The sequence below is a fragment of the Psammomys obesus genome, unplaced genomic scaffold (assembly GCF_907164565.1).
Source record: "Psammomys obesus unplaced genomic scaffold, mPsaObe1.curated_primary_1811, whole genome shotgun sequence".
NCBI classification, from domain to species: domain Eukaryota; kingdom Metazoa; phylum Chordata; class Mammalia; order Rodentia; family Muridae; genus Psammomys; species Psammomys obesus.
The window spans coordinates 8,385,473-8,411,179 of NW_026596147.1; the positions used below are offsets into that span (position 1 = coordinate 8,385,473).

Sequence of the window (25,707 nt, forward strand, 5' to 3'; positions counted from 1 at the left end):
TTTCTTTCTTTCTTTCTTTCTTTCTTTCTTTCTTTCTTTCTTTCTTTCTTTCTTTCTTTCTTTCCTTCCTTCCTTCCTTCCTTCCTTCCTTCCTTCCTTCCTTCTTCCTTTTTTCTTTTTCTCTTTCTTTCTCTCTCTCTCTCTTTCTTTCTTTTAAACATATTAATTTATTTTTATGTATGTGGATGCTCTGTTTTCACAGCACACCAGAAGAGGGCACCAGATCTCATTATAGATGGTTGTGCGCCACCATGTGGCTGCTGGGAATTGAACCCAGGACCTCTGGAAGAGCAGTCAGTGCTCTTAGCCGCTGAGCAGCCATCTCTCCAGCCCGGAGACATTTTCTTGAGGTTCCCTCCTCTCAGATGACTTTAGCTCATGTCATGTTGACATAAAACTAGACAGCACACAAGATAAAATGCCACGTGGGGTATACACTTGTCATCTCAGCCCTGAGGAGGCAGTCGGAGGCTCTCTAGGGCTCAGAGGCCAGATAATCTAGCCTAACTGGTGAGTTTCAGGCCAACCAAGAGAATGTCTCAAAGGAGGTAGATGGTGTTTCTGGAGACTGTCAAAATTGCTCTCCAGCCTCCACACACATGTACACCCATGATCATGTATGCAAACACTCAAACACTTATCTCTCACACACATAGTTTAAAACCTAGTATTTCCACATATCAAGATTAACACTCCATTTATACCTCCTACAATGAACTGCTTTCATGCCTTTGAAATTTGATATTTGTTGGATGTCCTTCCTATATCCTTATGCACCATTCTTTTTACAGTTTTTCTAAGGCCAGGTGAGGAGGTACCTGCACTCTGAGCACTAGGGAAGGTGAAGCAGCAGAATAAAGAGGTCAAAGCAGCCTTGAACTGTTGTCAGCATCTCCCAGGAGGGGGTCTGTCTCACAGATAAATGTCACTGGACCAAGGAGACAGCTAGAGAAGCAAGCCTAAAGCTGAGTACACTGAGTAGTCTCCACAGTGGAAGAACAAAGCCTCGAAAAGTCTGCACTCTGACCTCCTTGCTGGGTCCACCCACCATGGTATCTGACACTGTATGTGTGCCTGTGTGTGTCTCACACATTGCAATTTTGAGTTTAAAATTTTGGAAAATAAATTTATAAGGAGGCTTGGGAGATGGCTCAGCAGGTAGGAAGCACTTGCTGTGCAAATGTAAGCGCCAGAGGCTGGACTTCCGGAACCCACATGAAAGCAGCTGGACATGGAGGAGCCTCGCAATCCTCAGACTCTGGAAGCAGAAACAAGGGATGACGGCCATTCTTGGTTGTCTACTGATGACATCTGGATAAACTAAAACCTGAGGCAGCTCGGTACACCAGTGAAGGATTTTTCTTGATTGAATCATTTGAGTTGGGATGACCCACCCTAAACCCAGATCTTCTGAATCAGGAAGTTCCCCCTTAAATCTGGGCCACACCTTCTGGTGGCAGCCTATAAAAAGGACATGGAAGAAGGAAGCACCTGCTCTTTCCTGCTTGCCCTTGCTCTTCCTGCTGAGTTCATTCCTTCGTTGGCATTAGAGCCTACTTTCTCGGGATCCCTAGGAGTTAGCTGGCTAGACTACCTGGAATTGCTGAATTCTGGGTTCGGTGAGAGACCCTTCCTCAATATATCAGGTGAAAAGCAATGAAAGAAGAAACTCCTTATCAACTTTAACCCTTCACATATATACAAGTGCATGCATGCACACAGGTAAACACAATATACAAGTTCACATCACACCCACATATATACACAAAATCATCACCATCATCATCATCATCATCATCATGCCATGATTTGGAAGTGAGAGCAGACGGAAAAAAGATTCAAGGCCATCCTCAACTATTCAGAAAGTTGGGTCCCAACCTGTCTCCAAAATGAATCCATTAATAATAATAATAATAATAATAATAATAATAATAATAATAATAATAAATCTGACTGGTGTCTAGTATTTGGTAACTTACCAAACTAAACCTTGGTTGATACTGTACAAATAATCTCTACTTCAGGCCAATACAGCAAAACCAGGCTCCCAGGATGGCCCTTGGTTTCAAGCCAACATATGTCATAATATACAGTATCAGCAAGCAGCCAGATCCATGATTCACTCCAGTTATAAAGTAACAGGCTAAACTAAGCTATCTATCACTCCAGACACCTCAAAAAGAAATGGAGCTGAAAAACTTTAAGTGGTGTGTTTCATTGCATTGCAAGAAAACCAACCCAGGACAGAAAGCGATTCCTCAAAGACCGCATCTGTGGAGGCAGGACTCATCTTCACAGCATCCACAAAGCATTTGCAGAATAAATGATCAAGGAAAACGCCATGTGCTCATAAATGGCTAATATTTCTTTTAAGTGTTGATATAAAATGTTTTAAAGATTTGGGTTGGGCATGGTAGAGCACATCTTCAATCCCAGCAGTGTGAGGCAAAAGGTAGGACTCTGTGAGTTCAAGGCCATCCTGGGCTACTTAGTAAGTTCCAAGCCAGCCAAGACCACCCAGCGAAACCCTATCTTAAAAACTAAGTAGTAATAATAAGAATAAATAAGAAAAGAATCCCATCATTCTACTTTCCAGAGCAAACATCTGGGACTTTGAAACATCTGGGGCTTTGGGAACTCTATTCAACCCACCACACAGTCTTTGCTTCTGTTTGTTCACAAGCTTTTCTTTGTATAAACCTCATGCTGGCTGGAGGGCTGTATAAAAACAGGCCTGCAGGATGGGACTCAGCTCTAGGCCATATTTTGCTCACCACTGTTCTTCACTTAAACAATGAGAAATAGTTAGCTGTTTAAAGTGATTTTTATAATAATTTAACCAACTATTTCTAAAAGTGTTTCCTATTTGGAGGAAAACACAAAGTTAATACAGAAAGCTGTCATGTTCCCCTCACTCAGCTCCCGCTAGCAGTTCAGAACAGTTACAGAAACTAATGTACTAGCTAGGCTGATACTCCACCAAGCCAATAGCTCACTTTTCCTTAGTTTTCCCCTTTTCTGTCCCAAGATGCCCCATGATGTTTACTTGTGTAAACATCCCCTCAGGTTCTTCTGGGCAGTGGTAGTTCCTCAAAGGCCCCAACTTTCGATGACCTAAGTGACCTTGTCTGCCTAGTCAGTGGGCATCCTCCTCATGGTTCGGCTGGGGCTGTCCTGGGGATGGGGGTGGGAACATTGACTGACAGGACTCGAGGCTCTCAGCTGCCCTCCATCATCTGAATGCGCTGTAACATTTTAAAATATAACAAGACAGGATGAAGATAAAATTAATGTGCACTTTGCATCTGTATTGCACATTTAATTCCTTTCAAGTGGTTTCCCTTGTGTGTCTGGAATGGTACTCACTAGGCTGAATTAAAAGGATACAGAGAAAAATCAAGGCCACTTCGGTTCACGCTAGAGGTGGTTGTGCTGACTAGCTTGTAAGCAGGCTCACGTAGAACCAAATCTTACTCGCCTCTCTATGTCCTACTGTCTGGGGCACCGAGCTGGTTGGTGCAGTGGTTACATCTATAGTGTCGGGTTCAAACCATTCAAAGTCAGGCATGGTGGCACATACCTTTAATCCCAGCACGGAGGCATCCGGATCTCTGTGAGTTGGAAGCCAGCCCAGTCTACATAGCAAGTTTGAAGCCAGCCAGGGCTACATAGGGAAGAGACCCTTTCTCAAATAAAAAAACAAATAAGCAAAGCTCTCAGTCAGGTATGGGAGGAAAAAGAAGAACTCAAGACCAAGAACTTGGAATTTCTCCGACATAATGTTTTCTGGTCTAGAAAGACTGTTTCTCACCCACACCCAGGTCTCAAATACCACATACACAGCAGACACTCACTCTCTCTCTCTCTCACACACACACACCATACACACAGGTCTCACACACCACACATACACACACACACACACACACACACACACACACACTCAAACATAAATGAAGAACTACTGTAAATATATTAAACACTGCAATGTGAAAGACAACTTAATCATTATATTTACATTAAAATGACAAATATGATATTGTAGCCCATCAAACTTTAAAATAATAATAATAAAGAAAAGGGGCTCCGTACAGAATTGCCATGTGAGTCATAAAAGGGAGGAAGCACCTGCTAAGGCCTACAGAAGGAGGAACCATGAAGACACTGTGCTAAATGAAAGAGGCTAGCGGCAGAGTGTGGTACTCTACAGCAAACGTCCATAGGGAAACCCAGACACAGGATGCAGATTAATGACTGCCAAGAGCCTCAGGGTGAGCCAGGTATGCTGGCACATACCTGTAATCCCAGCACTCAGGAGGCAGAGTCAGGCAGATCTCTGTGAGTTCGAAGCTAGCCTGTCTACAAAGTAAGTCCAGGACAGCCAAGGCTGACACAGAGAAACCCTGTCTCAAAACAAAACAAACAACAAACAAAAGTTTCAGGGTGGTAGAATGGAAAGCAAGTTTCTAATAGGTAGGAGAGTTATTTTGAGGTCCAGGAATTACATAGTATTTAGGCTTGCCTAACAGTGTGAATATACTTTTTTAAAAAATCACTGAATTATAAACTTTGGCTAAAATTGTGAATTTTGTGTGATTTGTTTTATCATAATAAGAATGACTAATAAGAAAACACTCCAGATGGTGAAAACACTCTGCATTTACATTGTTTTAAATTTACATTGTTTTAAATTGTTTTTAGCCTACACCCTGTGCCTTTAAATTTTTCTTTCTTGTCCCATACACTAGAAGTACGTGGTAATTTTTTCAATTTCAGAAACGGATAAAGAATTAAGTCCAAAATCTAGCAAAGGTCAGTCAGCTTCACTGACGCTCACAGAGTTGAATTCTTCGTGAGGTCATTCGCACATTAGGGTAGCAGCTCTGTTTCCTGCCATGTCCCCAACTCCCACATCAGCAAGATGAAGCTGGGCACACCCCTCCACAGAGAGGGCCTCATTTTCTATAGGCTTTTACCCAGGAAAGGAAGCAAGTGCCATTTGCAAGGCAGAGCAGGGCCTGCAGGCAGCCTCCACACTTCGCAGCGTCCCAGGCTTCCTCTCATTAAGTTTAAATACCACTTGCTTGTAGACCACATGTCACAAAGGCTCACTGTGGCTGACAACTTAGCAGTTTGCAGCTCAAAACAAATAGCGTGTTTATAAATAACAGTCTTCCTTGAAAAATAAACCATTGTCCTGGGCCTTGCAGCAAAATTAAACTGCAAACTACAGACCATTAAAGTCACAGAAGAAAGCTTAGTCATTCAAATATACCAAGCAACTATTACTGTACTCTCCAACAAGCACAGCAGTGCTGAAAGCAAGAAATAGATCTACGGTTATTCTTGGGAGACACCAATGTCTGGTTTCCGTTAACACTTCCTCGAGTGATTAAAATCCACTCTTAGCAGCCTCTCCCATGATCGCTCAGCTAACTCCCAGCACTTGGCACCCAGGCGCTGGACCTGCTGGGAAGGGGCAGCGTGCAGCAGGATGGCCATGGCGGTACGAGAGCTGACAGTGGGCTTTTTGCTGTTTAAGTAATTCACATGTTCACATTAGTCTTCAAAAAGCAGCAGCTCACCTCTCTCATTATTTCTAATCCAACTGGAAAATCGATTGTCTCTGCTTGTTGATAGGTCGGGGCATAATTTTTTTTCCCCAAAAGCCCAGTAAAACTAAAATAGGAGAGCAGTTCAACTTACACTCTTTCATTGATTTTAGCCCTTAACTGGCCTACCCAACATTCAGTTCACATCTACCACACGCAGAGGACAAGTGTGGAACGAGGACTTGCGAGAGTCACACTTGAGGTGGGTTGGTCCACTTGCACTGATTTGAAAGGAAAGATTCGGAGAGTTCTGAGGATCCTAATCAAGTGTCACTGACTGAGCGTGGAAAGACACAAGTCTGCTCTGACAGCAATGACTCGCTCATCACGAACACCTTCATTCACCCGCCGCCATACAGGCCTCTCTCCAATTCAAAGCCACGCGCTGTTCTGTGTCTGACCCTAGTCATAAGCTACAGATTAGAGACTTAGCATACTGTTGCTTTGTGTGGAAACCTGTAAGCTTCACTGGACAGAAGGACTGCGCCTCTCCCACAAGGACAAGAAGAATGCAAAACCGCAGTGCCTGCCCATTTCACCCTGACTCCAAGAGGTGATCCTTCCCATCCTCTCTCCTGTGTTGAGTACAGGGTTATAAAACACCAGCCCATTTGGCCAGGATCCATGTTCCACCATAAACACCAATTGGTGTGGCCAAAGAGTGTTCACGGTGAGCAAAATAAAACGGGACTGGGAGAGAGAACCCACAAAAATAACACCCTCAGGAAACACACACGGCTTCCAAGCCTTAGAGAAGCAGTTCTCAACCTATGGGTCGAGACCACTTTGGGGGTTGACCTACCCCTTCACAGGGCGGCCTAAGACCATCGAAAAACAAAGATATTTACAATACAATTCATAACAGTAGCAAAAACGCAGTTATGAAGCAGCAACAGAAATAATCTTATCGTTTGGGGTCCCCACAACACGAGGAGCTGTAGTAAGGGGTGGCAGCATCAGAAAGGGTGAGAAGCACCAGGTTATAGTCATATTGTCTGGTGCCAGATCCTGACTCCACACTTGAGCACCTGCAGCCTCACCCATTCCGTTTCCTCATCTGTCCCTGTGAGGTACGAAAGGCCTACTTCAGAAAACTAATGGCAGAATAAGATGAGATCACCTTTATAGAGCCTAGTGAAATGTGACGTTGCAGCCACACATGGTGATGCGCGGCTGTAATCCCAGCACTCAGGGAGGCAGAGGCAGAGGCAGAGGCAGAGGCAGGCTCATCTTTGCGAATTAGAGGCCTGCCTAGTCTGTAAGGCGAGTACAGGACAGCCACGGATACGCAGAGAAACCCCGTCTTGAAAAACAAAAACAAATAAGAAACAAAGAAATGTGATGCCGTATCTACTATAATCGGGGGTTCCCTGAACTGTGGCCCAGTTCCTAAGCTGAAGTGTTGACAGAAGGCTGGAGAGAAGGCTCAGTGGTTAAAGGCGCTGGTTGATCTTCCAGAGAACCCAGGGTTCAATTCCCAGCACCCACATGGCAGCTCCCAAACACCTGCAAGTGCAACCCCAGGGGGCCAACGGCCTCTGCTGGACTACAAGGGCACTACACACTCATGGAACAGACAAAGCACCCGGACACACATTTTCTTAAAACTTAAGACGAAAAGAAAATGTTACCAGGGCAAATAATACTATTTGGCTGGGTCTTAATGACAAGCCGGAAAACATCCCTGTGAGGGAGTTGATTCAGAAACTCAGCTTGACGTAGTAGGCGACAGAGCAGTAAGAGATCGGAGACACCCCAGCAACGTCTGCGTTATGTGGCCTGGCCCTAACGTATCTGAACACGTGAGCCCCATGCTCCAGCACCACAACTCCTTGAATGAGATCACGTGGCTGTAGAAACCCCCCTCCCACCCAGCCTCCTCCCATTCAGGCAACGTATTTCTCTGTCCAACCAGAAACACCAGATGACTTCTGATAAACTCTCAGAAGCAAAATTCCCACTCTTAACGGAATAAAAATAACAACAGTGAGTGGGTGAATCATTCTGACCATTTTAAGTGAAGTGGCTTTAAAGACCCATAACCACCACAGGCTCACAGTGTCTCAAGTCCTTCTTTTTTCTCTCGGGATTTGTAATGTGATCACGCAGGAGAAGAATACACCTTACAGTCCCTCCTGGCTTGGGTAACGTCTCCCTTCCCATATGCTTGCTGTGCAGCAAAATTCACCAGAGTTAGTAAGAGCTACTTCAAATTTCTTCTCTAATCAGCTCTAACACTATGTAGGAAGGCTCACTGTCGCTTACTGGCACTGAAAGAAAACATATATTTAAACTGACATATCACAGTGGCTGATGGCACAGAATAGCTTTTAAACTTCTCATACAGGAATTCAGAAGTATTGCTAATAATTCAAACATACATCTTCAAGTACTTCAAGACCTAGCAGCTGCAAGGAAAACTGGAAAAAGAATTCACCTTAGTCAAAACCCTTTGTCCCCAGCAGAGGACTTGGTTCCTACTTTCCTGAAAACAACATTCACAGTAACTGCCAGTCCATTCCTGTCTGAAGTAAAAGGCACACCTGGCTTGTGCAAGATGGCAGGGATGCGGATAAGCCAAGTCATATAACTTCCCTTTCTCTTTGCTTCACCCAGCCACTGCGTATTCTGATAATCTTCTTCGGCAGACAAATGAGATGATGGGATGATGTGTGTAAGCTGAGGCAGGAGAGGACGTAAAATGCCTAGAAAGTGCAAGCATTTACACTGCAGTCAGCCTGAAACTCCCGAGTTTCCACGAGCAGAGAGAACTGCCGCGCAGTTAACTGTAAAAGTCAAATATTTATACAGGTGCCTTACAAACCACTGCTGTGTGCACACCATCGGCCCCGACGTTTACTATCTGTTAAGTAGTTTCAAAGTGCAACGGCGCAAGTAACAGCTCAGAGCACAACGTTTATGACGACTAATAAGCCTGGAGAGCCCATGACCCTGTGACTCTTGTCATAACCTTCATCAGGCCAGCAATGGCCCATGGGGGTGGGGGAGGGAAACCTAAACCCCTATCTTCATGGATAATTTAAAAAGGATTGTCCCATAAATTTATGTCGTTTGAGACTTTCTTATAACTGCTTTTTAATAGCTTTCAAATACAATAGTTCTAGGAAATCAGTGACTGGGGATATCAAATAGAAAAGCATATTAGGGTCAAATTAAGAAAGGTATTGGGGGGGGATGGGGTAATGGGAAAAGCACCTGAAAAGGCTATAACCCCTCAGACCACGCTGCATAAAAATCCTACAGAACTTTTCAGAAATGATGGAACTGCAGATGACGGGGTCTCCCTAAGGATACGTTATTGAAACTTACAATGAGGCACTAACTAATCCAGGATGGTGGCTGGCACCGGTAATTCCTGCATTGAGGAGGCTGAGGCAGAGGGATTGCTAGTCTGGGACCAGCTTGTGTTACATAAGGAGTTCCAAGCCGGCCTGAGCTACACACAGCCCGAGGCAGTCGAGAAATATAAAACAAAAAGGAATACCTCCTTAATGGACATTTTCGAATTTACAAGTAAAAATGTGCTCTGGTATTGGCCTTGAATTCCTGATCCCCCTTTTCACAAGTGCTGACTTCATACAGATGTGTGACACCGTGCCGTGTCCTCCTCATCTAGTCATTCTGCCAGCAACTTTAATTCTAAGAAATACTCTTCCTAACAGTAAAAAGAAAGTTGAGAAAGAGGACACTGTGGACACTCCACTAAACTTCAGCTCCTGAACTTCTTGGATGCCTGTCTGCTTCAGAGCTCTAGGTAGGAATAAAATGCTTGCATTTGAGACCTGTTCAAAATTAGGCTAAGCTTCAAGCCTGGGCTACCTGTGGCCAAGGTTCAGTCCCAGTATTCACTCCACTTCACAAGAAAACTCTGCCTGAGCCTTCAGGTGAGGAATTACAGTTAAGCAAAACTCCAATCCAAAACAGTGTTTTGGTTTTTTGTTTGTTTTTCGTTTTTTTAATATGAGGGCCAAAGCTCCGAAGGACACCAACCAGGAATAGGACCCCTCTCCGCGTTTGGGCCCTAGGGTATGGTTAGGGTTGCGCCCTAGCAAAAGCTTGCAGTCAGAGCTCCGGAGACGATGGCTGGAGAGATGCCACAGGTGGCCCAGATGGCTAGTTTGCTCACACCATGCACTTAGGCCTCCGGGAGGCCCCAAGCCCGGCGTGCCTTACAGAGGTCGAAAGGTGCCCTCCGCCTCCGTCTGACCAACTTTGAAGAGCACGGGAGATCTAAAGAGGGTCAAGGGGCCCCCACCCTGAGCCGGCTAACTGGACTTGGGGTGCCAACCCAGAACACCAATCCGGCCTTCCCTTGGGACAGGGAGTGTCTACGAACGAGTCTCAGGGGGGCGTAGGGAAGGCAAGTGGGCAATGGGGCCCAAGAAAGGGAGCCTGGCGGGCAGACACAGCCGCGCCTAGGCCGACGGTCCCGCGCCCATCCCGGAGCCCTCAGGGGTGTCGGGCCGGCGACGCCCCACGCCCCCCGCGCCCGCCAGGTCTCCCAGACAACAGTCGCCGCCGCACTTCCGAGGCGGGTCCCCGCACCCGGCCGGGATCCGGCCGCCCACCTGTCCCGGGGGTCGATCCAGCTGGTCCTCCTGGTGTTGTGGTCGATGTAGAAGACCTTGCCGTCGTAGTCCCTGGCCTCCTCCCAGCCCCGGGGTAGCGGCAGCTGCCCGCTCCCGGCCCTCCTAGGCATGGTCAGCGGCCTCGCCGGCTAGCGGCGCCTCCATAGGGACCGGGCGCAGGGCGCGGCGGGAACGCGGGCGCCGGCGAGGGGCGCGCGGGGCGCGGGGCGCGGGCCACGCGCGGGGGGAGCCTCGGGAATCCCTGCTCTCAGCCCCGCCGGGGATCAGTCCACCATGTCTGCGTCGGAGCAGGCGAGCGAGCCCTCCTCCTTCTCCTCCTCCTTGCCGCCGCTGCCTCCGCCTCTTCCTCCTCCTCCTCCTCCTCCTCCCCGTCCCCCTGTGGCCGCCGAGGGTCGCGGCGCCCAGGCTGCCCCGGCCGACGCCGTCTGGGCTCGGATCCGGGAAGCTCCGCGGAGCAACGGCCCGGCGGCTACTGGCCTCCTCATTTGCGTGCGATTAGCATGCGCCCCGCCCTCGGCCCCGCCCCGTGCCCTCCTCATTTGCATGCACATTCCTCGCCGCCACATTCCTGAGCTTAACCCTGCAGCCGCCGGGGCCGGCCGCGGCGGGACGCGGGGCTGAGCCCGCGCGGGGGAGGGGAGCGGAGGCCAGGTGGGAGGCGGGAGGGCGGAGGAAGGCGCCGCTCGCTCCCTCCCCAGCCATCCCGAACTGTCCTCTTCGGGCTAGACGCTCTGGGGGTCTTAGAGTTTCGGGACGAGAAAGACGGCCAAAGAAAGACAAAAAAAAAAAAAAGTCTGCAGCCTTCTCAACCTCTTTCCGACTTGTGGGGAAACCGCAGGACTTTCGAGAGGAAAGGGTGGGGAGCGCTGTCCCGGGAAGAGGGCACAGAAACTCCCCCACGCCGCGCCCCGTGCCCCGGCGGTTCCCGGCGGCGGGGAAGTGTGCAAAAGCGTCGGGCGTGTGTCCGGGGCGTGTCCGGGGCCGCGGCGCCCCCCGAGCCCTCCGCCGGGGAGTCTGGCCCTCGCTGACCTCACCGGGGACCCCGCGGGCCTCGGAGGGCCGAGCAAAGGCGGGTCCCTCTCCGTCCGCCCCAGCGGCCCACGGATGAACCCAGGCCTGATCCTCAGAGGCGACAGGGCCACCCCGCTGCTGTCGCCGCTGCTCGCCACGCGCGGGACTCCCGGGGGCCGGCACCTCCCGCGCCTCCCCGCCGCGTAGGGGCGCTGCACCAGCGCGGCCAGGGCCCTCTGCCTCTGGCGTCCCCTTCTGGGTTTAAGTCCAAAGGGACATGGCTGCGTCCAATATCCAGTTTCTTCCTCCAGCTCTCCGTCCCGGGAAGTTCTCCTCCCCAATCCCAGGGTCCAGCAGGTGTTGACGACCACCCCCCAAGGCGGGGGTCGGAGGCCCCAGCTTCTTGGATCAAATGTCCCCATCTGGTGTGAGATGTAGAGCTTCTCTCGCAAGCACTTATTGATTCCGCTATTAAGTGCTGGTCGTTACTGAGTAGGAGCCAGACGGCAGACTCCTGCGAGGCCAAAGCCTTGGCAGAGTCAAGAAAGACACTGAGCTTGCCATGTCCTTGTCCTTCCGCCTGGGAGGCAGCCTTTCTGCTCCCCAAACCTTTGCAGCCTGATGTACACCACCACCCTAATGAATATTTTTTTTTCCGGGTCTCTAAGCAGATTCTTTAGAACCGGCAGCACCTTAGGAAGCAAGGCCCCAGAGCCCAGTCATTCGCCTCTTGGTGTGAAATCCCTTAATCATACCTGCTAATGTACTAACTTCTCGCTGAGGTTGAGAATAGAACTAAACTGTAAGAGCCTTGAAACAAGGAACCTTGAAAGAAGGGGACTCCACCTGCCCAGGGAAGGGATTTTAGGCATGAAAAAAAGGGATGAGGGGGAAGTTATTGGGAATAAGCAGTTTGTGAAGCAACAGAAACTTGAAATCCCCAGGAACTAGGAAGGACAACCAGAGAGAGGCAGACGTTCCCAAGAGAAGCTGCTCACTTTCTCCATCTTTCTAGACCTTCCCCATAATGCCAAGGTCTCTGGAAGCTGGGCTTGGTGGTTTGTTGAGGGAGGTTTCCGCTCCCTTACCTGTATTCTGCCTCGGATAGTCAGGGTCCTAGTCCTCAGTGGAGTGACACATCCTGGTCTGTAGAGGGAACCTGTCTCAAGTTAACCTGTTCCACTACTGAGTGTGTAATTCTCTACATTGGCCCATCCACAAGGCAGCTAAAGCAAACTATCCTAATTTGAGTCTGGCTGAGTGAGCTTCTCCCTTCCCCTAAAGGCTCTGAGAACATTTATTGTGCTAGCATGTCAAAGAAAGGGTCATAAGCAGCTCAGACAGCAGAAAGGGCTTTTTTTTATTTGGATCACTTTCCCAGTTCATCTATCTAAATTCCTTTGGAGATTCCTTAAGAATTGAGCAATGAGGCTTTACTTATGCTCATATCTGTGAAATTTACAGATTATCCTCTGTTAGGGATGGGCCACATTTTGGGTTGCTTTGGGCTTCAGATTTCCCTTGGTGAGGGAAGGTATACAGGCTGCTTCAGGGGAGGCCAGGCACCATGAAGTGACTACCAAAGGATCTATTCACTGTCCCTCAAACTTTCCTTTCGTCCTGGTTCTGTATATTCACCAGTGTTAATAGTGTGGCACACTAAGCAAAGAAGGAGAGGCACATCTGTAATCTCAGCAGCTGGCAGGCAGAGATGGAGGGACCAGGAGTTGAAGGCCAGCTTTGCCTACATAGTAGTTAGAGATTACTTTAGAGCACATGAGACTCTGTCTCAAAACACAAAACAAACAAACAAACAAACAAACAAAAAAAAAAAAGCCTCTCACAAACACAAAAGAATAACGCCCAGGTGGTAAAGGACTAAACTAGGGAGCCTAGGCTCAGTCTCCAGCAGCATATAAAATTAGATGTAGTAGCACACGTTTCAGATGAAGGCTGGGGAGATGGTTCAGTGTGCTTTCCACACAGATGTGAAGACCTGAGTTTGAATACTCTGGGTCTTCTTAAAAGCCAAGTACGGTAGGCTGGCAGCAGCGTTGGTGGTGATGGTGATGGTGATGGTGGTGGTGGTGGTGGTGGTGGTGGTGGTGGTGGTGGTGGTGGCGGCGGTGGTGGTGGTGGCGGCGGCTCACGCCTTTAATCCCAGCACTCAGGAGGCAGAGGCAGGCAGATCTCTGAGTTTGCTGGTCTGGCCTACACAGTGAGTTCTAGGGCAGCCTGGGATACACAGAGAAACCCTGTCTTGAAAAACAAAACAAAAAAGCTAGCTTGAGCATCTGTCCCAACACTCCCAAGAGGAGAAAGGAGGAGAGGCTCCGGGGTAGTTAGCCTGGCCTAGCCAGCAGAAAAACAACAAAGAGGTCGTCTCAAATAAGATGAAAGACGTAGGCCCACACCGTAGGTTGCCCTCTCGCCTCCACACACATGCCCACTCGCACACGGGAATGCATGTATGCATACATGTAATAAATAGACACATAAGTATTTAAAATACTTCAAAAATTATTATTACATCTGAACTTGACACATGCATAATCGGAATCCAGCAATCCCGGTGCAGTGATCTTTGCCGACGGAGTCTAAATCCCCAAAGGTGTATAAAGATGTGTATAGGAACTGCTTTGACAATAAAACCAGAAAAGCCCACTAGAGGCTATCTGTAAGGGCTGATTAAGAGGATTCTAAACTATCTATGTGCAGCAAGTAGTCTTTCAGCATCAGGTAAGTACAACACACATTCTTATCTAGAGGCAAACAGAGGCTGGGCAGCTCCAGTGGAGTTATTACGAAGTTTGGAGCTGGGCGGGGACAGAAAATGTAAAGACCCACACCGTCTCCTAAACACTAGCTCCATCCAAAGACCAGCACAGCTCTTAATGGAGGAAGGTTGGCACAAGGGTGCAGCTGTCAGGGAAATCCCATCAACCACTACACAGGAGGTAAAGGCTCACGAGAAGGGTTAGAACACAGGCGAGATAGCAAAATGTACAGGCCTGGCGGGGCACGTTTTTTTGGAAAGAAGTGAGCAAATCAAGTTCAAAAATGCATCTGGCATGAAGGAACCCAAGACTGGCTGGAGCCATCGAGCTAAGGAGGCCACTGCGATAGTGTACGTTGGAGATAGACAAGAGCTGGGATTAGAAATAAGGCTAGGGGGGGTGAAAAGGAATGACCTGGCAGGAATTTGCAACTGATAAGATTAAGCGGGGCGAGGTGAATAGACTAGAAGGAGGAATCTGGGATTCGTCCAAGTTTTCTGGCAGTTGAAAGAAACTCCGGAGAACTGGGGGTGGTGAGGGGAGATGAGGAAGTCCACAGGGGAATCTGATATAGGATTTGAGCTTAGAAATCAGAGATTCTTGGCAATGAGAGCGGATCAGCTCACTGAAAAGGTCAGGACTTCGAATAGCTGCCGGGAGTCTGTAGATTGCAGAAGCTCAGGACTGGGTCTTGAGGAGGAAGGAGGTAAGTGGGACGGAATTAAGTAGCTCCTCTGTAATCCTATTTTTGGCCTGGACCTCTTCGGTAATGTGATACGATTTTGTTTATTTCTTTATGACCTCCACTTCCAGTGAGGTGTGTGAGAATTAGTCCCCAGCTTGGAGAGCGACTCGGAATGGTCAAAGCCTTTATGTTAAGCTAGTGAATCAACTCTGTGTAAGGAAAGGTGAACTGGCTCCAGTATTTTAGTATCCCTTGTTTTCTCGGGGAGATCAAGGATTACATAAACGGAAATTCTAAATAAAGAAAACACGATCACCCTCTCCCCCCTTCCCCAATCAAACTTGCAAGGTTTTTTGTTTGTTTGTTAGTGTTTGGCTCTTGTGCAACCAAACTAGTTAAATAGTGTATTTAGTTATTATAAATAGGTAACCTAATCCAAATTTCCTAAACTTTATCATCTAAGGTTTAGCTTTTAGAAGCTAAGTATGCTGATCTTTAAAAATTCCCAGTGCTGGCCTAAACTGGAATGTCTCATTACCATAACCACTTCTATTCCGGTTAATTATTGTACGAACACCTCAGGCCAAAACAGTCATTTTGACTCAATAATAAACAACACCAAGCAGATTTGGCTTTACCTTAATCATTCAGTAGGAGACCCCACTGAGCAGACTCTGATTACCAAGAAGGTAATGCACGCCAAGAACCCCTGGAAAATGTGGTTCAATGGTAAAGTACTTGCTTCGCAAGGCCAAAACCAACGCATCTTAGAAAGAAAAGATGCTGGGACATCAGGAGCTCCCGTAAGACCGTCTGAAGATCCATTTGCACGCTCTGAGCTAAACATAGCACAGCATTCTATTTTCATTTTACCACGTTTCGGCTGCAGTGTTTTCCCCATTCCAACTCTATACCGTGTGGAAAAGGAGCACCTTTAAAAAAATGGGATTGGGGAAGCGAGGGAGACTGCTCAGTGGCTAAGACATTTGTCATGCTCATGAGGACCTGAGTTTGAATGCCCAGACCCTGTCTAAAGCCAGGTACTGTAGCACATTTCTGTACTCACTGTGTTCCTAGGGAGCAAATGGGAGGCAGAGACAGGAGACTGCCAGGAAGCTGCCAGGTCAACCTGACTGACCTATGCAGCAATGAACAGCAAAGAGAGTCTGCCTCATGCCGTGATGCCCTGCCTTTTCCTTTTGAGACAGGGTTTTCTCTTTGCTGTCCTAGAACTCCCTAGGTAGACCAGGCTGGCCTTGAACTCACAGAGATCCTCCTGTCTCTGCCTTTTGGTGCTGGGATTAAAAGTATGTTCTATGGGTTCAGTCCTCAGCTCTGAAAAAAAAAAAAAAAAAAAAGGAAAAGACAAAATAAAAAATGATCTATTTGTTAAAAAAAAAAAGTATGTTCTACCCCGTCCAGCCAGAGACAAGAAAGACTGCAGGAATCCACACCAGAGGCTGTTCTCTGGCCTCCCTGTGGGCACTGCAGTGCGCGCACACACACACTATGATTGTGTGTCCTCATCTCAGTCTTTTAAAACCATTTTGCCTCTTCTGCCCTGTCCCTCTGAATTTCTCATTAAAAATTTTATCTTGGAGCCAGTGAGATAGCTCAGCAGGGAAAGCTTGCCAGGTCTTATGACCTGACTTAGATTCCTAGGAACTGCATGGTGGAAGGTGAGACCAGACCCCAGCAAGCTGGCCTCTGATACTCCTCACCTCCCACTCCCTGTGTACAGGTAACTAAATAAATGTTTGTCTTTCTGTCAATGGAATACAATGTAGCGGTGAACAGCTGAACTCTTCAGTTCTTGTCTCTCTCAGGCTGATTTGATGGTATAAACCTGGCTTTAAGAAATGAGCGGCCTAAGCCTGTAAACCCAGCAAGGAGGTCATGGGAAGGGGTGGGAAAAACAGAAAAACACACACACACACACACAAAACAAAAAAACAAAACCGAAAAAACCTGGAGATTTAAAGCCAACATAAGATAAGGAGACATTGTCTTAAAAAAAAAAAAAAATACACACACCTATAACCCCAGCATGTGGGAGATAGGGGCAGATGTTAGGAGTTCAAGGTTATCCTCATCTACATAACAAGTTCAAGGCCAGCCTGGGCTACATAAAACACTGCTGACTTTCTCATCACTACCACCACCACCACAAAACCAAAAACCAAAACAAAACACAAAAAAAGCAATAATAACTAAAAGATACATTTATATTATAATTGCCAAAATTTGTTTTGATTGAGAGATAGTCAAGTTAAAAAAGGAGGTATAAAACGGAGGTTCTCCTAGTGCCATAAAACAGTGGTTCTCCTAGTTATCATTAGTTGTCAATTTGAGGCTAGAGCCATCTGAGAGGAAAGCCTCCACTGAGAAATTGTCTAGATCAGATTGGCCTGTAGACATACTTGTGGGGATTCTTGACTGTTAATTGATGCGAGAGGGTTCAGCCCACTGTGGGCGTCACCATCCCTACGCAGACTGGCCTTGGCTATGTAAAGATGCTAGCTAAGCATGAGCTTGTTAGGGCACCAGAGAGCAAGCAGTGTGCCTCCACAATTCCTGGTTCCAGACTCCTGCCTTAAATCCGGACCCTCGAAACACAAATTCTACAGAATTATCTTAAAATGTGAAGATTGTTCAACACCTATTCCAATACTGGGAAGCATGCTATAATGGATAGAAATGTGCTTACCATTAAGCACATTTAGTGTAGAGGCAAATACTTTGTTAAAGATTATTCTAAAAAGAATCCAGTAGTTGTCTTGCTAGTTGATGAGTACATGTAGATACGATCCACTTATGATAATTCTACAAAACAGAGCTCTATCTCTTCAAACTGTTACCTCATACCAGAGCTACAGGGTCTCACTCTAGGAGAGCCCAGGCTATCCTAGAACTCACTATGTCCCCAGTCTGACCTTGAACTCATAGCAATTCTTCTACCTTAGCCTCCTAAATCTCAGGATTACCAAAATAGAGTTTAAAAAATAATAAACAAATAAGTAGATTCCTCTAATTTCTAAATAACCTTAATTTACAAGTGGCCTTAATACTGTCCTGTAGGCCTTCTGTAGCAGTGGCAGCTTCTTCACACACATTAAGGACCAGTGTTCTCTTCCTAGCCATCATGCTAGGTATGGTTGTATGGATGCCTTTAACCCGACAACGAGCAACACCGAGGGAAGCAGAGACCTCAGAGAATCATAGAGGAGAATAGAATATCTGATAACCTCCACCTGCTTTCACTCACAGGAACCCACACAACACTTGCATACATGGGACACACACACACACACACACACACACACACACACACACTATGTCCTTTGAAGCTCTTTGATGCTTTACTGAAAACAGAACCCAGTCAAGAATGTAACACAGCTCTTGGTTGTCAGGTCTTCAGTCTCTTTCCATTTGAGTATTACTCTGCTAAAAAAGGAGTGTCAGCATTTTCTAAATGAACAGACTGATTATACACGCACACACATAATGATGGGTATTCTTAGTTGTTTCAAGTTGACTATGTCTGGAATTAACTAAAACTTAAATGGCTGGGTACACTTGGGAGAGATTTTTTTTTTTTTTTTTCTTAAACCATCTCGAAGGGGAAGACCCACTTCTAAGCTGGATCTTTGAGGTTGAAAACTACACTTTTAATCTGGGCTCCATGTTCTGCTGGCAGATCATGGGAAGGACATGAAAAGGGAAACTTGCTCTCTTCGCCGGCTCGTTCTTGCTCTCACCAGCAAATTCATTCCTTCACTGATATTAGAGCCTACCTCTTCAGGATTCCAGTGGTTACTGAAGACCAGCTGAGACAACCAGCCTTGTGGACTGAACAGTTTACTAGATTCTTGGACCTTTCACTGGTAGACGGTCGTTGTTGGACAGGCTGGGCTACAGCCTGTAAAACATTCTAAGGAATCCCCCTTACAAGCTGGATGGTGGTGGTGTATGCCTTTCATCCCAGCACTCGGAAGGCCGAGGCAGACAGATCTCAGTGAGTTCAAGGCCAACCTGGTCTACAAAAGTGAAATCCAGGACAGCAAGGACTACACAGAGAAACCCTGTCTTTAAAAAAAGAAAAATCTCCTTTATATATAACTAGATAGATAGATAGATTCATTTTATAAGGTCTGTTCCTCTAACACCCTGACTAACACCCCCCCCCCCACACACACACACACTGAAAAGGAAAGGAGATTTGTTAGATTAGTTTACCGGATGTGGTCTGGGTGGTCCCACAATGGCTGTCTCACACTGAAGAGAGGCCAAGAATCCAGAGGCTGGATATTTCAGCAGTCTGGCACTGGAGGCATGGAGGATTCCTGGGGAGCTGCTGGTCTGCTGGTCTTCAGTCTACACTGGAAACCTGACAAACTTGGTGTCTCTCTCTGACTCTGTCTCTGTCTCTCTTTTTCCATGTCTCTCTCTCCCCAGTGTGCTTTGTCTCACTATGTTATGTAACCTTGCGTGATCTGGAACTCTCTATATAGAACAAGCTGGCCTCAACCTCACAGAGATCCTCCTGTCTCTGTTTCCTGAGTGCTGGAATTAATGGCTTATGCCACCACAACTGTCTGGAAGCAGGTTCTAATATCAGTGAAAGAACGCTTCAGCAATAGGATAGATGAGCTTGCAAACAAGAGTGAAGGCAAGTTAGCAAAAGGCAGTTTTCTTCTTCTGTCTATTTATCTGGGCTTCCACCAAAAGGCAGGACTCACATTTAGGGAAGGTCTTTCTGCTTCAAATAATGAGAAGAGGGTCCAAGTCCAAGCTCCATGTAGTTTGTGAAATGTCCCCTACAGGCTCGTGTGTTTGAACACTTAAACCCCTGCTTTGTCGAACTTGGGGTGATCTTTTTGGGCACTGTGTAAAGACTGTCTATTATTCAAATGCTGATTTGAGCTGAGTACAGGCCAGATTTTGGTTTTTTGTTTTGTTTATTTGCCCCCCCCCCCCCCCAGACTGAGTTTCTTGGCTGTCATGAACTCGTTTCGTAGACCAGGCTGGCCTTGAACTCACAGAAATCCACCTACCTCTGCTTCCCCAAGTGATGGTATTACACAGTCTGGGACACAGAGCCGGACAGACTTTGGTATCGTTATTCTTCTGCTGCATCATATTTTGTGAACCCTCCCTCCAATACCTTCTGATTGGTTTAACAAAGAGCCGAATGGCCAATAGCAAAGGCAGGAAAGGAAGGTGGGACTTTCTGCCAGAGACTGGAACTCTGAGACTGAAGCCGAGGCGTGATTCGCTGGCTGCACACAGAGGAAGAATCAGGGTGCTGGGACTGAAAGACTGAACAAAGGTAGCAAGCCATGCAAGGCACGATGTAGGTTAATACAATTTAACTTAAAAGCTCGTTGGGGAATACGCCTAAACTAAGGCCCAGCTTTCATAATAACAAAAAGGTCTCCACGCTGGTATTGGGAGCTGGCAGTCCAAGAAATTCTGGTTCTGTTTGGCATCCAGTGGTTACAGGGACTTTTTTAGAACCTGTAGGAGGTAGAGCCTTACTGGAGAGGGTGGGTCGCTGGGGTGGGGGGTGGCACTCTCTGTTCCCTCTCTACATCCTCACTGTTGATGGGACATGGCCTCCCACTTCACACTCCTACTGTGCCATCTTTTCCAAAACGGATTATAGCCCCCCCCCCCAAACGGTCAGTCAGAGCAAACCACATCCCTCCCCCTATTGCTTCCTGACCGCCAGGATGGCCACAGCAACTAAAAAAGTCACACATGTACTTCTCTGAAGTTTCTCTATGGCAAGGCTGGACTCGCCTGTCTCTGCAAGGACTCTGGTTCCTCTGGGTTCGAAAAGGTATTTAGAAAGAAGGGCCGGACAGCTACGCAGATGCATTGCTGTTGTGTCTAGACACGTTTGCAGGTCTGTCTGTCTGTCTAAACCACAGGCAGACACAGTTCTTTTACTTCGAATCCAGTCTTCAGAACAAGCGCAGTTTCTCATGTTTGGAGAGCCAGTCTCCAGCAGCGGGAACCCTCCCTGCCCTAATACAATTAGTGTATTTCATCAGTGCCTCGGAGTCAAGCTACCTCCCAGAATGGTCACTTCCCTTTCCTCACCAGATGTCCTCCTTACGAAGGGCTCCATACCTCATGGCTGGCCAACTCCCTCATCAAAGCCTTCCTCATACCTTTCTTACAAGGGTCCCCTCCACCCCTCAAGCTTGAACTCCCCATATAAGGGCACCCTGTCCCCTCACCTGGATGATCCCCACTCTGACATCCACCCTGGAATGCCCCTCTGTGTTGCTGTCAGCTGGTCTTTTAAGGCTCAGCTCTCCTTCGTTAGAACAGCATTTTCTAACCCCCAGGGAACATGGCTTCGCGGTGAACGTCTACAAACACAGGCTTCCAAATCCCACGCCCAGAGAGTCTGACCCCGCTGGTCTGAAGAGGGGCCTTGAGGTCAGCAACTGGGCTTGCTGCTGATGCAAGCAGACGGAGAAAATCATCTGTTGCAGGCCAGCCAGATGGCTCAGCAGGTGCAGGCACTGCAGAGAGGGATGGCTTGAGTTTGATGGCAGAAGGAGAGAATGGACCCCCCTGAGTTGTTCTCTGCCCTCCATAGGCACAGTTCTCTGATCTTGCAGACACACATAAACACACAAATAAACAAATAAGTGTTTAAAAGTTTTGGTGTTTTTTTGTTTGCTGTTGTTTTGTTTTGTTTTTTGGGACAGGATTTCTTTGTGTAGCCTTGGCTGTCTCAAAACTTGCTCTGTACACCAGGCTGGCTTCGAACTCGCTTCGTCTCTGCCCACCTCAGCACCACCCAGTTCTGGTATTAAAGGTGTTTGCCATCGTCAGCCAGCTAAAAAGTTGGTTTTGTTTTTTGTGGGTTTTTTTTTTTTTTTTGGCTTTTTATTCTTTGCGAATTTCACATCATGCACCCCAATCCCACTCATCTCCCTGTCCTTCCATATCCACCTCCCTTGCAACTCCCCCCACAAAAGAAAAAAAAATTAAAAATTAACCGGGTGGTGGCGGCACACGCCTTTAATCCCAGCACTCGGGAGGCAGGGGCAGGGGATCTCTGAATTCAAGGCCAGCCTGGACTACAAAGAGAAAGGCTACACAGAGAAACTCTGTCTTGAACAACCAAAATAATAAACAAATACATAATAAAATTAAGGGAAAAAAATTCTGTCGTGGAAGCTGCAGTGGGCCGTGGTGTGTCCCAGAGCACACCCTCTTGCTCAGTTTTACTCGTAAATGTTCCTTGCAGTGAGTCATCGGTCTGGTTCGAGGTCCCTGGCTTCTGCAACCCCATCAGTACCAGATCCTCACTGGGACTCCTCTCGGATATCCTGCTGTTGCCCTGTGACACGGAGAGCCTGCTGCTTTGGTTCTGCAGGACCAGGCCCTTTCTTGAACTCCAGCAGCTCATAGATAAGGTCGACGGGATGGGCCAAGTCAAAAGCCCTGGATCTGGGCCTGGTGGTAGCCGAGTTGGTCGGCCGCCATCGAACATTCCCAGGATCTAGCCGTCAGGGCCACCTCTCACTGATTCGTCCAAGTAAGAGGCCTGCTCTCCCACCCGCGACACGGACAGAAGGACAGGTTTGGGGGTTGTTTTGTTTGTTCGTTCATTTGTTTTTGTTTGTTTGTTTGTTTGTTTTAAAGAAATACCTTTTCTACCCTAAATGAATCAAGTAATAAGCACATTGAATGTTGGGATTTATAGTACCTAACTATCTGTCAGAACAGTGTGCCAGTTTATGATTCCCCCAGCAACACACAGTAGCGTATCATTCCTACTTTGGGCCTCAGTTTCCTCATTCGGAATCGGGTCTTAGATTCTCTCAGTTTTTCCAAATTTGCACCGTGGTAAGTCACTTGGAATCATTGTTTAAAAACCCCAGTGACAGGCTCAGGTTGTTACAGAAGATTAGGGGAAAGGGAACCAGAACACGCAAGTGTAGCGGTGGCCTTTAGCTGTGCTGGCTGCTCAGCCTAACAGAGGATTGAGTCATCCTGGAGGACGGAACCTCAGTTGAGAAAATGCCTGCATAGGATTGCCCAGTAGGGAGATCTGTGGGTCATTTTCTCCGCTGATGGTGTGGGTGGATCCAGCGCGCTGTAGACGGTATCATCCCTGAGCAAACTCTGCCGGGTACTCTGAGAAAGCCCAGCCAGTGGCAGCGCCCCGTGCCACCCCCACCCCCCACCCCTTCACTGCCAACCAATGGCCGTAGCGCAGGCTGCGTCCAGAGCTTGACTCGTGTCCCAGCGAGCTAAGTGTAAATGATGGGCTCAGAACACCACCATTTGTATCTTTGTCAAGCCTAGATATTTCTGATATTTTACCATTCATAAAGGAACCGCATCCCTTCAAAGATTTAAAATATTCCTAAAACGCCAAAGCCGCGCGTGCCAGTCCTGCCGCACTGCTTTCTCACTGGGAATATTCAAATGATGGGTGTTGGGGTTGAAAGATGGGGGTGCAGCGTGCCGAAGTTACGGCTAAAGGGCTGGCCACAGAGAAACACACTGACCCTCGGAGAATAAATATCAAATGAATGAAGAGTTTTCTTGTTGTCGTTTTCTATACTGAGATGATTTTCCCATACGTAGCATAATGATTTTTGGATATTTTTACAAACGCTTTTAAAACTTAGTCATCAGGTTCCTGTTGGCTATTGATGTTTTTGTCAAATAAATCTGATCTAGACTTTTTAAAAAGTTAATTATTTAACACTTTACCATGATTAAGGTGTTACTTTATATGTATAAGCTCATCCAGTGCTAGATCTTTCTTTCTTTTTTCTTCTTTTCTTTTCTTTCTCTCTCTCTCTTTCTTTTTCTCTGTCTTCTTTCTTTCTTCTTCTTTCTCTCCTTTCTTTCTTTCTTTCTTTCTTTCTTTCTTTCTTCCTTTCTTTCTTTCTTCCTCTCTCTCTCTCTCTTTCTCTCTCTCTCTCTCTTTCTAGAGCATCTCCTTCCCTGGCCCAGGCTGTCCTGGAACTCACTCTGTATATGATCCAGTCTTGCGTCTGTGGCTATCCACCTGCCTCAGAATCTTGAGTGCAAGCGTTTTGAAAAGCAAAGAAATGGAAGCATAGGTAATTGAACTTGCCAAGGTCATGTAGTCAGTGAATAGTGAGTTCAGGACTCAAGCCAAGGGGCTGCCCCCAATGTCGATGCTCTTAGCTACATCACTGCAGAGAAGCAGGTAAGAAAGGCAAGGATGAATAGTGTATGACATGGCTTCATAGTAACTAAACGAAATATGACAGAAGCATTCTGTAGACAGGCATGGAAAATGCCATAATGAAACTCACTATTTTGTGTATGGCTGTATGTACACACGTGTGTGTCCAGGTGTATGTTCCTGGGGCTACATGTGTGTAGGCCAGAGTTAATATTGGGTGCCTTCATCTATCACTCTTTAATTTATCTACGTATGTATATAAGTATGTATCTATCTACCTGTTTATGTATTGAGAGACGGCCTCTCATTGAACCTGGAGTTTGCCATTTCTGCTACCCTGGCTGGCCAGCACGCTCTGGAGACCTGCAGGTTTCCACCTCCCAGTACTGGGTGGGCAGACGTATGTATTCCACTGTGCCTGGCTTTTTCATGGGTCCCAAGTCACAGCATGTTTGTACGTTCAGCACTTTATCCCCTTAGCCGTCTCACCATTCTTGGAATAGTTTGAGCAACAAGACAAGTAACAGAGCATTGGATTCTAATCCGAGCCTGGTGTGATGGCTACAGTGCCAGCACTTGACAGACAGGAGAAACAGGATTTTAAGGTCATCCTCAGGTACATATGAAGCTCAAGGCTATCTCAAGCTACCCTGTGAAAACCTGGCTGAACAAAGCAAAAGAAGACAAACAAACAAATCAAAAGTCCAAGCATATTGGATTATAGCTCAAAATAAAATTATACCTGAGTCCAAATATAAAATATTGGGATTAATAGACTGAATGAATGAATGAATGAATGAATGAATGAATGAATGAATGAATGAATGAGCAGGTGAATAACTTCACAGTGAAGAAGCCTGGCAAACACTACCTAACTACACAGTCAAGGTTAACATTAGTAGCAATAAGTTACATGGCTAGCATAGTCCCTGGTACACTGTGATAAGAAGGGAAGTCCAGCCAGTGTGGTGCATGCCTGTGATCCCAGCACTGGGGAGGCAGAGGCAGTAGAATATCTGTGAGTTCAAGGCCTGCCTGGTCTACAAAGCGAATCCAGGACAGCCAGGGCTACACAGAGAAACCCTGTTTCTAAATTAAAAAAAAAAAAACACCGAACCAAACAAAAAACAAAAAGAAGGAAGTCCACGCCCCTACTCCCTAACCCACGTTGCGAGCTTTTCCCTTAGTCCCTAACTCCAGTCTAATCATGGGAAAGCTGAGGAACAGCCTACAAGTCAGGAAAGAACAGGGAGCACCAAGAAGCCATGGAGGCTGGGGTAGACTCAGTGCTGGGATGACTAAGCATCCCCTGGGCTGGAATTTAGTGGACAACAATGCATTCCATTTCTTAGTAATGCATTACATTTCTCATTGGGACAAACGGTTTTGAAGGCATCATGGGAGATGGGTGAAGCTCGTATGTGAACATTCCATACCACAAACCACAGAGGCAAAACCATTCCAAATAAAGTCGCCACTAAAGGAAAATAATTTAGGGAGGGGTGGCGGATCAAGACAACTTCTTCAAAAGGCTAAACATCAAACCAGCCTAAGAATGATGCAGTGTAAACCTGGTCAGAAGAGATGAGTGAGTCTTCTACTGTGATAAAGCTGGCACTTATTTCTTGAGACTTCTCCAAGGCCTGTGGTTCCACTTTGATAGGCATTCAATTTAGTTCAATCTGTACAACATTGGTAGTGTCTTTAGTTCTATTGATGTAAAAAGATACCATGATCAAGGCATCTTACAAAAAAAAAGACTTTTTTCTTTCTTTCTTTCTTTCTTTCTTTCTTTCTTTCTTTCTTTCTTTCTTTCTTT

At 46.9% G+C, this 25,707-nt stretch overlaps 1 protein-coding gene across 1 annotated transcript in view; it reads right to left on the reverse strand.

Moving 5' to 3' along the window:
• The window catches only part of Wwc2 (WW and C2 domain containing 2), a 173,586-nt gene extending 162,934 nt beyond the window's left edge, over positions 1-10,652 (reverse strand). The window contains exon 1 of the mRNA XM_055593592.1: positions 10,202-10,652. Within this exon, the coding sequence (XP_055449567.1) occupies positions 10,202-10,332 (131 nt within the window). The 5' untranslated portion in view covers positions 10,333-10,652. The remainder of the gene's footprint in view (positions 1-10,201) is intronic.
• Positions 10,653-25,707: the final 15,055 nt, after the last annotated feature.